The 13,667-nt window shown below is 36.5% G+C and overlaps 1 protein-coding gene across 3 annotated transcripts in view; it reads right to left on the minus strand.

The window, feature by feature from the left end:
• The window catches only part of EEA1 (early endosome antigen 1), a 65,090-nt gene that overhangs the window by 34,310 nt on the left and 17,113 nt on the right, over window positions 1-13,667 (minus strand). For all 3 annotated transcript variants that reach the window (XM_053977432.1, XM_053977433.1, XM_053977431.1), the window contains 8 exons: window positions 11,585-11,712; window positions 7,715-7,769; window positions 7,482-7,547; window positions 6,599-6,638; window positions 5,673-5,780; window positions 5,465-5,586; window positions 3,893-4,048; window positions 1,368-1,484 (listed from right to left, as the gene is read on the minus strand). In XM_053977432.1, the coding sequence (XP_053833407.1) occupies window positions 1,368-1,484; window positions 3,893-4,048; window positions 5,465-5,586; window positions 5,673-5,780; window positions 6,599-6,638; window positions 7,482-7,547; window positions 7,715-7,769; window positions 11,585-11,712 (792 nt within the window). The remainder of the gene's footprint in view (window positions 1-1,367; window positions 1,485-3,892; window positions 4,049-5,464; window positions 5,587-5,672; window positions 5,781-6,598; window positions 6,639-7,481; window positions 7,548-7,714; window positions 7,770-11,584; window positions 11,713-13,667) is intronic.

Consider the following 13,667-nt stretch of genomic DNA (forward strand, 5'->3'; position numbering starts at 1 on the left):
TGGATTATAAATCAATGCTCATATCAAATGTATTATATTCTATATATTCTACATATAATGTGTTCTATCATGAATTAATGGCTCCTCCCAGACAGATTTTTCAAGGATGACACACTGTTCAAATTGGAAGCAAGTTCTCTTATTGGAAGCTAGTCTTACCTTTTCCAATTCTAGGTCCAACTCCTCCAGGGCCAAAATTCCTTAGCTAGCATATAATTCCTATGGATACCATCTTACGAAAAGCTGCGTTAAGAGATGGCTGTAAACTGCTTTAAATCACTAAAACTGCAATAGGAAAAGCAGTTCACTGCCACTTCATCTCTTCCTGTTCCTCAAGATGTGTTTGTCATTAAACTGACATAGCACAGGACTCTCTCTTAATGTGTGGTTATGCATCAATCTGTTTCACTCCTCATTGTTAATGAAATACCAAGAGATTCAGGAAAGGGCTCTATATTTTACAGCAACACTTCTGCCAAAAGCTTGATTCATTGTTGCTGGTCTGTGGAAAATTACAGCATGACAACTCTTACTTTTTCAGTTCCACACCTGATTTAGTGAGCCAAACAGAGTCATCCTGGTAAAGGTAGTTTTATTTACCAAATTTTAATTGCACCTTCCTATATTTTTTGCAAATGCTTTAATATTAGATTACATTAAACACACTCTGTTTGGTCCCTGCCCTTTCCTATTTCCAAGGCTGACAAGGTTCCTAGTAAATTCATGTATGTAATGTCCAGTTCATACCTGGTATTACATGTAACATAAAGCAGTACACCTCTTTGTCCTTGTTTCCTCTCCCCCTTTATTTCCATTTTTACCCCCATAATACATGACTTCTAAACACAAATACAAAATGCAGCAAGCTCAAAGAGCTCTGATAACAGCTCTCAAAGAATCTAAGTTGAGAAGTTTCTGGAATTAATTTCCATTTTCTACCATTCATGATGCCAGTAAATGGCCTGAAAAATATGACAAAAGTACAGTCTAAAAGCTAATAAACTGGAAAACCAACAAAGAGAACTCAGAATATCTTTCAAATTATGATTTTTAGGCAGAATGTATTATTTCCAGGGATACTACTTTTAATGTGTGAGATGGCAATTCTGCTTAACGATAGGTAAGCATAAACTACAGCAATTAAACATTTGGAATCATAGAAACGTAAAGAATTTCAGTTGTAGGATATGATTATCATTAAAATATGGTGTTTGCTTGTGCATTATAGTAGTCCAATTATTAAACAAAATGGCAAACAAATTCTCAACTCCTGCAAGAAGTTAGTCTTCAGTGCTTCCAAAGGCATTGTGTGATGTGTTTCCATTTTAATGTCAGCTGACAAGCACAGGAAATAATAGCATTCTCACCTGATTCTTCTGTTCTAGCTCTTTGACTGAACTTTGAAGTTTTTGCAGCTCCTGAACATACACAGCTACCTCCTGAGGTCCTTTGGCAAGTTCAGCTCTTAACTGGTTAATGGTAGCCTGCAAACACAAAAAGAAAAATCCACATTTAAAACAAAGCTTTCCATGCATAATCCCAGAAAAGCAAGATGTCTGGTAGCAAAATAAAAATACGCTATAAAAAAATAATAAAAAGCCTAGGGAAAAAATCACCTGTAAACTAAGCTCAGAACACCATCAGAAGTATCACTGAGTGTAATTTCACAGCTGAGATTCATTTATGTTCTATTCTGGAAGATGAAAATCTCACTCAATCCAATAGCAAATGCCAGGTTAAACCCAAAACTGACGAAAATCGTAACAGATTATCCATTAATAATTATCATAGTTCTAGCCAAAGGTGAAACCTTCCCAAGTCATTGCAGTTACACGGCTAAAATCTTGGCCGCCCTAGGAAGGGAAATGTGCAGGAAAAGGCTCTAGAAGCAAGTCTGACATTTGATGCAAACTTGGTGTGTGACTTTTGGACACATCAACCTGGCAGGTCAGCATAATCAGAGGAACAATACTACCCCATTAAACAGAATGTATCAATGACTGCACAGTATTTGAATACAGTAATGGAAGAAAACAAGAAAATCACTTTGGGGCATAGCTGCCCTAAAACATGTTGTGTGTTAATGCACTCATTTCAAATACACTATATAATAGTGACCTTTTTTAAAGAAGTTTTCTTTCCTATTGTTCTCATAAGCAGAGATTTCAGCACAAATGCATAAATACTGAATTCAAAAGTGAACTGAAGCAGAACACAAGTAATAGACAATGAGCATCCAATTTACAACCTTCCGACAGAAAAAGGAACACCAAAGAGAACGTAAGAACACAGTATATGACTGCATATAGTTAACTGACTTTCTGTAACCCTGTGCTTTACAACACTGTTTCATAACAGAGCTGTTAGCTAAAACACGTCCTAGGATCACTCTTTTTTGGCTAAACATTCCAGGAAGTTATCAGAAAACAGTACGGTTATTTCATACTGAGAGAATATAATGAAGAAAATGTGCAGAAGCTTACAAAGGACACCACTGCAGCCTTTCCAGCTAGAATCGTAATTTAAATGCATAAAGATCCATTTCTTGTTCACAATTCAGTAAGACCGTCCCGCATTTCTTTCTTAACAGGGAAACACATCCTGGGTAAATATTCAGTCCTGGTATTTTCTTGCTGATGTGTCTGTATGAATAATGAACCATTAAAAAACCAGGAATGCTTTTGTTTAATAACATCTTGAATTGGTCTTGATATGAAAGAAATTTGCTATAAAAATTAAATGCTTTCCAAAAAATTTACCTCAAATTTAAGTGTTTCTATCAGAAAGCAGAAAAATAAAGTGGATAAAATGGAAAGATGGAAAGATGCAGTTGCAAAGCTGTAGTAGACACACTTCCTCAAATTTGTTTTATAAATATTCCAGTGTTTCTAATGCCTTTGCTTAGTGGGAGGGAAAAAAAAAAGCAAAAAAACACTAGTCCTGGCTTTATTAAATTTACCCTCAATTTAGGCTACTAATTTTGTTTACTTCTTTGGGCACTCAAGTGAACAATCAAGCCCAGGTGCTGCATTTAATGAAGATTTCTAATATATTGAAACAAATCCCACTAAGCAGAGATTCATAGCAATGCTTAGCTCCAAAGCAGTGCAGCTGTTTTCATAACACATTCACTATGCAGGAGCCACTATAGTGAAAAACTAAAGATGAAAGGAACCGCTCAGTATAAATATTCATGTGAAAGATGCAGATGCCACTTTCAGGTACAGCTCTGAAAAAAGGTATAAACACCCAACAGATTTAGGTGACAATTGTAGACTGTACTATTCTTCACATCCCTCTCCGGCAGTATTTGAAGATGCTCATATAGGGCTAATACGATTTTTGTTATTTTCACCCATACTGAGCATTTACCTTATTTTAAAGATATTTACTTTGAAAACCAGTATTAATATGTGTATCCTCAGCCAGCCTGTAAAACCAGCTATAGATGGTGTAAAAACCACTTTAAATTTTCAGTCCTTGATGTGATCTTGAAGAGCAAAGCTGGGATGAAACATGGCCAAACATTTATGTCAAACACTGCAGCCAATGTGCCAATGAAGGACTTCCGGTTCTTATTTTCTTATGCATAACACTTAGCAAAATTGTATTTTAGCCAGGAGCTGTTTGAGACAATTTGAAGAGTAGAGTCTTCTTAAAGATCCAAATCTGAGATGCTGCATCCCTTTTCCTCTGCTTGTATTGAAGTGGAAGGCATAACTGACAGAAGAGCAGAATAACCAAAACTTTTGAAGAAGTGAGAAGATTTAATTAAGAAAAATGCTTTTTCATTATGATTAATTATTTTCCATTTTCATACGGTAACCATGGCAAAGCTAGAAATCACATCTTTATGTATGATTATTATTATTATTATGCATGATTATTATACCTCAGAGTTAGCCTGCTCAGCCTGCAAGTGCTTGCACTCATCTTTCAGCTTTTCAGATTCTCTTTCACGTTCCAGGGTCATTTTATCCATCAGCGTTTGAACTTGGACCAGCTCCTTTTTCAGGACAGCCACATCTTCCACACCAGGCCTTTGTAGCTGAAAAGTTGTGAGCAGTGAGCAACATCACAATTGCAGACATGCTTCCAGTGTCAATGTAATTTCTAAAAATCTATCAAATCATCCATTTATAGACAAGGTGACATATACAGTGTTACAGCTAGGCTTTAAAAAAAAAAAAAAAGAGACAAAAACCTCCCCAAAAAAACCCCAAAAACCACAGAGAAATGCTTAGAATTCCCAAAGAAAACTGTATTTAAGGGCTAATTTTTAGTTTTTGTCTGCTAAATTTTGATCTTGCTGATTTATTTCAACCAAATCTGACAAAAGGAGAATTGTCTCAGGGATTTAAGTTCTGTAACTTTTATGTAGGTAGATGACTAGATACAGGATACTGCCCCTGTCTTCAAAAATTATTCCAGAAAATCACCACAGATAAAACAAAAGGGCAGCTGAAGGCAGTGTCTCAAAGATACTATCAGATATGGCTCATACCAAACCCACAGGTAAAATCTGTTGGTAATTGCATCTCGAGCACCATAACATCCCTCAGCATGAAACAGCATGGAGGGAAAGGGGAGGGACGGCAACTAGGAGCACTAAAGAAAGCAGAGAAAAGGAGTGTTGGCATCTTTAGAAGAGAAAAGGAACAGAATAAATGATAAGGAAAAGGCAAGACAAAAAGCAACTAACAGGGAGGAATGGATAGGCCCAGCATTTGTGCAAGGCCAATAGGCCCTTAAGGGCAGTCAGCTACAGGGAAGAAGGGGGATAAACAAGTCCTACTTTCCTCCAGAGTCTAAGCAGTAGCTGAGTGTGAGAAACTAGGAAATTCCTTGCATTACTGCTTTAGAACTTGCTGAGTCACTGGGATTGCTCCCTGGAGCCATGGCTGAATATAAAAGTCATCAGGAGCCCAAATCCTGGAATACACACACATTGGTATTATCAGCCAAGCACAAGAGGGACAAGATTAACATAGGCATGATGGTGACAGCTGCCAGTTTTTCAGCCACCATGTCACAAAACACCTCTCTGAGCATTTCTTAAAAATCCAGCTGCCCAAGGACAGTCAGAGCATAGCACCTCATGGAAAAAGAGTGACCTAAAGATAGCTGTGGAAGTCAGCAATGGCATGCTCCAAGTTCAGGTCTGTGCAGCATATCTGTATGTATAACACACTGCAGAAATGCTGAAGGGCAGAGCATCAAACAAGAAGACTATAACATAATGCAGGGTGAATTTTAATATATGTCAGAAACAACATAAAATTTCTCACTGGAAAATCACTGAAAATGCAGATCAAAAACAATGGTACTCTGAACTTTTTCAGCCCACAAGCAGGTATCTTCAAGTTCAATAGAGTTTCACTGCTTTAAAACTGTGTTTGCAAGCACTTAAATAAACCCCTCCCTTGACTTGAAAACAACAAAAACATTAATGTGATGTGAATACCAGTTCTGTCTTTAAGTCTTCTACTGTACTTTTCTCTTTCTGCAGTTCTTGTCTCAGGTTTGTCACTTTCTGTTCTGCACCCTCCCGAAGGCTGATTTCTTCATCATACTTTGATTTAAGATCTGATAAGAAAGCATTTGAATAAATGATCCCTTTCACAAATTGCACAAGTAAGGAAGAAAATCAGTTCTCATTCTAATACACTTACCCACAATTTCAGTGGCCAGTTGTGCTGCTTTTTGCTCAAATAAGTCTTTCATTTGCTTAATGTTAAAATTTTCTACTTGGATCTCTTCTAGTTGCCGTTCTAATGATTCTATTTCCATAAAAAGAACAGTATTATTTTCTAGACAAATTCAGACAATACAGTTCCTCATGCTCATAACTAACCATGAGAGGTAAATATGTAATCCGAAATCCCTTAACATCTAATCATCTTAGCAAAGTGAACAACTTTACTGAAGTTAAATATCTGCAAGCATGATGTCACTGTCGCTAGCTGAGTGCTCTGCAGGATTAAGTACATATTGGTTTTCATTGGTCACAAATAGCTCTTCAGATCACTGCAACATGATGTTGAACTCCAAGCCCTGAACTGTAATTAAAAGCTTTAATCAATATCAGTTAGATAGTTTATGTATAAATAGGGAAAATTTTATTCTATGAGAGCCTCATGGAGAAAAACAGAGCAAAAATTATGGGTCTTCAAAACAAAAAACACAAAAAAATTCACTGTTTTCTTTGCTAGAGATGAGCACAGAAAAACACTACATAAAACCATCACTGAAAAATGCTATAGTTTATATAGGCTAGTGCTGTAGTATATATCTGACTGATTGAATATATGAAATGATTAAAGAAGTGTTCAAAATGCCTCATGAGAACTGCTTTCAGATTCAGAACTCCTGTTTTGCTTCTAAAAATTTCAAACCCTTAGCCCCTGGAACATTTCCCCAGACTACTGCTTAACATAAATAGTTCTTAATAGATCTTAAAATGAACTTTTTTTGCCAGCAATTGTAACATTCCAGCTTTCTAGCTCTTTAATTTACCAGAAGTGCTAATTTACCTAAAAGCTAAACCAAAATAAATTCCAAAGCTGTGCAGAAGTTAATATAATAAAATGTTAGCCACCTGTAGACGTAGCTGTTGTCAATCCATCAGATTTAGATTCCTTAAGAAAACAGAATAAATGCAGCATTAGATAGTAGGAATAAATACTACTACTTCCAAAGTTCATCCATTTTTTGGAAAAGACAGGGAAACAAAGACTTCTGTGCTCAAATACTGCACTGCAGTATAAAAATACCTGAATTCAAACAGTTGTATTTGGAAGACTGGAAAAGGCCAAGATGACTTTTCATTTCATATATCACTACACTATTAAGGTTTCCACTCGTAAGGCTCCAGTAAGAATGCCCTCCCCCTCCCTTTCCTCAATATAGAAATCTGTCCTAAAAACAGAGGTTACAGACATCTAGAAGTACGTCCTGAGAGGGAGCTTTGTCAGAAAGCAATTTTGGAGGTTTGTAACTATCCCGCATCTAAGCAGCTCATAGTAATGAAAAAAAGCAAGAGCTTCCTTTAGGGCACAGCAAACTACAATTTGCCTTGCATTATATTTTGAGCTCAGCTGGACACCTATGAAATACCACTGCTGTTTTCCAAAAGTTCTTACAAGAAAGACTCCATAGCCTTTTCTCATAAAAGATGAAACACCACATTCAACTTACTTTCTTTAATAAACTGAGTTCTGAATAAGCTCAACAGAAGGAAAAGTCTAAACTGAACTTGTAGTGAGTAATATGGAATAGACAGTAGTATCTATTTTGACTTTGTTCTTTATATTTACATATACAGTTACATTGTGTAGAGATAACTAGCTTTGTTTGCAAGAACACGTCAATATTTAAATTACAGAACTAACTAAATCAGGCCACGTGCCTTACAATAAAGGTTTTAATCTTCAACGTCAATGCTGACGATAAACCTGCTTCAAGTATTTTAAAGCAATTACTTGCTGCCGCTGCCCCTGCAATTTCTCTAGTTCTTTCTTCAGCTCTTCTGAATACCACCTCTCCTCCTGAGGGGGAAAATGATAAAAAAAAAAAAAAAAGAAAAAAAAAAAAAAAAAAAAAAAAAAAGAAAAAAAAAAGGAGATGGGGAGAGACTATCAATTTGGTTGCTTAATACAGTGGAACACTTCAATTTGAAACAAAGAACCAAGTGCAAGTAAAATACATTTCCAACCTTCAGTGAAGCTTGCAAGTCTTGGACTTCTTGTCGGAGCAGTGATACTTCATCTCTGAATAAATATATCCACAGAGTGAAGAAAATGAATACACAGTGGTTATATTTTGTCCATTACATACAAGTTGTAAGGTGAGTTAAGTAATTGGACTGATAGTCATAATATTACATAAATACATAGTACTACATAAATATAACTTACATAATTATAAATATTTATTTTTAGGGGTTTTTTTAACTTGGAACAAACAAGATTAATATAATTTTGCACATCTGAAAAATGCCAAACATATTAAATGGATAAGTAAAGAAATAGATATGAAAAAAAGTCTAATGAAAACAGAATGTAAATCTAAATCAGTGCATCAGCTCAACCACATGAGTTCAGAATGACAAAGCTATGCATTGGGATATTTAACTGGTTTGCATGCCTTTGTACAAAAAGGACAGGTTTCTTCTCCTTCACTTCCCATATCACGTAAAGGAACACTGCTAAGTGACATCATGCTATCTTACTCCTGAAATACGCAGTTACATAATTTTTCATCCACACAGCAATTTGGTATGCCCCACAGACATATTCACTTAATGGTCTGAATATTTAAAGCCTTAGAATTTTAAATTCTCAAATTTCATGCTCAAGCCTCCAGCCACACAAGAACACAAGATCCAAAGCTAGAACTGTTAGTAATTGATTGACACAGAACCCTTTAAAATCACAGGTCTCCTTACAGAGTTGCACAACTATACACAAAAGGATAATGTTGCATTATGGAGATATAGCCACTCCAAATCAAGAATACAAGGTTCATTAAAATAATGCAAAAATACTCTTTCTTATTGTTTGTACAGTGGCAACACTAAGGATTACACAGAATATATACGTAAGGGTACCAGTGCCAACAAATCCTCTCAGTTTTATACCATACAATTTTATTGCTGCTGGTGTGCATTATCCCCTCCTCCGCAGATGTTCTTTCAAATTATCTCATACTTAGGAGAAAAGAAACCACCAAAGCAAGTTATTCCTTAGCTAAACTGGTGAGAAATAAATTCAATCTACATTAGCATATTAACATCAGGTCAGGGTCATCAAGTAGCATGTGAAACATGCATTTGAACCAGTGGAGCAAGAACTCCAAGGTACATTTATTATAATGACAAAACAAACATGGGATATTGTGAGATTTACTTTTTTTCAGAGGAAAATTTTGTTATGTACACATTATTCTGCCTGTGTGATACATTTCCTGGAGGTTTGCAAATACAACTTTACTGAGGCAGGTGTAGCAGCATTCCAAAACCTTTACATTGGTTGTAGGTGGAGAAGAGGTAGTCACTTTCTCATCAGTACAAGTAAATAAATGAGCTAAGACTAAGATCTAAGATTATAAATAAAAAAGCAGGTGGAACAGTTAGCTATATTGAAGTTGAACTGAACATACACCAGACCTGCAATACCAAAGCATTTAATATGCTTTGGTCTTCACAACAGATTGAAGGATTTGAGTTGTATAAAGCAAGTTTGTAGTAGAGGGGAAGGTGGAGGGGAGGAGAATGGAATCAGTTTGTAATGTAAGGAGCCTTCTACAGTAGTTGCCTTGATATCCCCAACAAAATTTTACTCAACCATTCTAAAATGAAACCTGAATTTAGTTTAACCAGTGGAAAATGGAGGGTGGGGGGGTCTGGGGGGATTAGTGTAAGGGATCACTACAGGCATTGTAATTTTGCTTTTCTTCCCATCATCCAAATCCTCACCAAATCTCCTTTTCTACTAGCACTGTGAGTATCCTTTCCTCCTCTCAACACATCTGAGCCTACCAACTGGAAAATCCTTAATGCCTTTTCATTATGGTCCACTCTGTTTCCCACTTGTAAAGCCAGTGTCTCCACCCTAGTACTGAGTACTGATGGCCTTGCTGAATCACACTGGGGGGAGTTACCATGATTTACTCTTGGAACTCATTCATCATAGGTTACTGGGGAGTGGGAGGAAGAGGAAACTGTGTACTTCCCAGTACTTAACTTGTCCTGTTTACTACATATGGAATTTCACCTCCCAGTTGGTCCTAAGAATTGCACATAAGCTTCACACATGGAGAGCAAGTGGAGTGGCTCCCTGCTGCAGGCTGCAATATTTCTTTAATATGGAATTCCAAGGTTTGGAAAAACATATTTATGTTGAATGAGAGTTTTCTCAAGCAAGCACCCAAATGAGTAGCATTGAAGAATGCCACACTAATAGGAAAATATAGCTCATGTGTTACACAATGGCTCTCACCAGACTCCCTTTATTCCATTCTAAACTCCCTGACCTCGTCCACTTTTTCAATTATGTGAGAGAAAACAAAACTACCTTTCCTTAAACTGTCATGAGCCAGGGAAAAATAACTAAATTTCACCAGCCAACATCTGGCCGGCTTTGGAAATTTGCAGTCATAAAAATAAGTATTTCATAAAGTATATAAACAATATAGTTATAACCAATAATTTTCCCGTGTGAATGCTATTATCCTACAAAAGTATCACTTCAGGTCAAAGTTGAACTACTCCAAAAGTACGTAAATCAGCCATAAAAAGAATTTTCATTATTGAATAAATATGCACATCAGAAGCCCAGTATCATTTCACTAGTACCCTATCACTTTATCCTGTATAAAGCCCCAGTTCTGATTTCTTTTGATGCAACAGCTGAGAGAGAAGGCAGCTATCCACAAGGAAGGATTCATCCAAGACCTCTGCTAATGCTGGCTCCTACTGGCTTGCCAGCTTTGCTCACTACTGGGGAGATAGAGATCTGCATTTGGGTAACAACTGAAACGTTATCTTCCACACTCTTTCCTCACCAAAGAGCCATGCTCTCTTGAGCTAGTTACATAAATATATGTATTTCTTTCAATGTAATTTTTTGTCATTTGGGACCATATTTCTGCTTGTGACAAAACATCTGAACTGTTTAATTCCCAGGATCAGCAGAAGCCACAGGATCATATGCTGTGCACCTCTGTGCTGCTCACTCTGACTCTCCTGTGTACAAACCAAGGGAGTCTGGGGGAGTGTGACAAAAGAGCAGCATGGACTGCTATTTACAGAAGCACAAAACAAGCACTTAACAGAGAAAGAATTAGCAGGAAGGGGAAACCTATGTAAATTTTACCCCCAAGAAAAACCTTCCCAAAGCAACTCAGACTACTCAGTTAAACATTTCTAGAGAAAGTTTCACATTATCAGTTCCTGCTACATACCACTGCTCTCAAAAATTAAACAACCTGATAATCGTCCTAGGGATGTACTTAATAATACAGTTTTGACAAAAAAAAATTAAATAAACTAGTTAAGATTTCTGAAGATCAGCACAGATTTTCTGAAACACAGAAGGAGAATTACTGGCACATATAGAAACTTCTCAGATTTGCAAATAACTAGGTAATAAGGGAAGCTATTTAGGCAAATACTGATATTGTAATTACCCAGTAAGTACCCTAATTAACTAGGGACAAATTGGGTTTCTTCTCTATCTTTAGGGCTGTCCTCTCCACTCTCCAATGACGATATTTCAGCTTTATGTTAGAAACCCATATTTTTTCAGCCACACTTGTAAAAATCATTCTGGTCTGTAATGCTGCATTGTCTGCTGAATCAGAAACAGGTGGCTTAATATCATAAACACATGTATCTGATTTTCACTTACTGTCAGATCAGTATCAGACAACGTAAGTTACAAGCTGCCTTTTAATTCTAGTTGGAAATGGGACCTGAACATTTAAATACTTGACTGCCTAAGTTCAAATTAATAAAACCTTCAGTGTAAGTAGAAGCAGCTCAACACTGGCACAAAAGCACATGCACAAACGAGTACTGTTTCACCTTTCCGGTGACAGATGACCTTCCCCTCCATGAGTTGAATCAATGCCAGAATTATGAACTGCTTCATAGTGCTTGAACAGCTCCTCCGCTGATCCATGAGACTTCATACAGAGAGGACAAATAAAGCCCTAGTACAAAAAGGAAAAACAAACAAACAAAAATATGAAATACATTTCTTTTCCATCTTATTTTTATACAGAATGGTAAATTTTGTTTGCACATTTAAGAAGTAGTAAATGCAATTTTGAAGATTCATACTAATTCTTTCATGCTCTAGTAAGAGTTTTTGCAATTAAAATGTTAGAAAATGTCTGCAAAAGGCACATTCCATTATTCAGTGAGTTTTTTTCCCCAAAAGTATAACATACTAGCAACAAAATTTTATTTAGCAAAATAAAAAGGACTGTTCTGCAATTCCTTCCCCCTGCAACAAAACAATTTTCCATACAACTTTTCATAAAATCCCATTCGTATTCCAAATAGAAGGTAGCATCTGGAGTTTGGTCTTTAAAAAGGAGATATAAAGGTCCACTCTAAAGCACAGTTATTCATAAACTGATTATCTCCATATTGAAACTACTGATTTTAATATGGGCCAGACAACTAAGAATCACTTTTTACCTTTCATATAATTAATTGGTAAATTCAGATAAATACCACATCAAGAAAATCAGATCTCTACAGCCCTTAAGAATCAAAAATCATCCATTTTCTTTCCAGCATATATACTACAAGCTTACCAGAGTGGAAATTTAGCAGATCAATGCCCTCATTCTACCCATTAGCCCACAAATGAAAACAGTGTTATGTTCCTCCTTATGTACCTCTAAACATTTGTGGAGTGTTCAAGCTGCCACTTACCAGAAGTACCATCCACCTAATTTTGCACAGTTTATTACATCTGGTGTTGACTGCTGGACTACACACTGGCTCCTCACTCATGTGGTTATCATGCCAACTCTGAGCCCAACTCCAGTCCACACTTCAGCCCATAACAGTAGCTACACTGAGACATTCCCAGAGTAAGAGCTAAAAACCTTGTCTCACATTAAAGACTCCCTGTAATCCCTGTAATTCAAGCAGTGCAAAAGGGACACCATGTAAGTGGGGTGCCTGTCTTTAACTTTTTTAAGGCCCCCTGTCCCTTTAATTCATTTCAAATATGCATTTTTACATTTATAGGTTATCCTTAGGTTTCTTATGCCACTACAAACTATAGTGTACTCCAACATTAAACCAAGGCTCTCCAGTATCCAAGAGGAGAGCATTCCTCTAAATGGGATTATCACACTTCATCTAGCACAGGCTCACATACCAGTTATGAAGGACACATGAAGACTTTTGGCACTTTTGTGCTCTTAACTTTGCATCTGGATGCTAACAGATTTAAATATTAGGACAAAGTGAACATAATGAATGTGTATGTTGATAACCACAAATAGCACTCATTTATTGATTTGGAATTCACAGTATTTTGTTTCACAAAATTCACTAAGAATTCAACAACATTTACATGGTTTTAACCCAGGAAAATTACCATGTTCAGCTACTCAAATGTAGCCAAAGCTCTAAACAGAGCCTTCATAACTTCTATTATTTATTTAGTGTTTCAGAAATTAATTACTAAATACAGTTGCTTGTCAAGTCCACCACATATCACATGGAAAACTAATTTTGTCACAACTACACCAAACAAAACAGAGTACTCTTTCCTAAGCAGGAAACAGGCATCGAACCTTAACAACCATTTATTTATTTGCAGAGTTGATCAGCACAGTTTTACTCCAGATTAAACCAAGTTAACTAATATATAAGTATACGTACAGAAAATTTGTTCAGCTACTAGGTTCCCAGTAATGTTTATCTGATACAATTAGCACAGGATGCCAGTGAGAGTCACTCTGAGTGCAAGAACCAGAGGCAGTTGCCTGGCACACAGCAAATGGCAATGAACTATAGGGGGTCACAAAATATAGGAGTGGGTTTTGTCCTAGTAAGCTTTATACAGAAAGAAGTCAATTTCATACAATGACAGTGTAACAGCACCTTTTGGGATGAAACACTACTAAGCAGTTCTCAGTGT

This window comes from Vidua macroura, chromosome 5 (assembly GCF_024509145.1).
Source record: "Vidua macroura isolate BioBank_ID:100142 chromosome 5, ASM2450914v1, whole genome shotgun sequence".
NCBI lineage: Eukaryota > Metazoa > Chordata > Aves > Passeriformes > Viduidae > Vidua > Vidua macroura.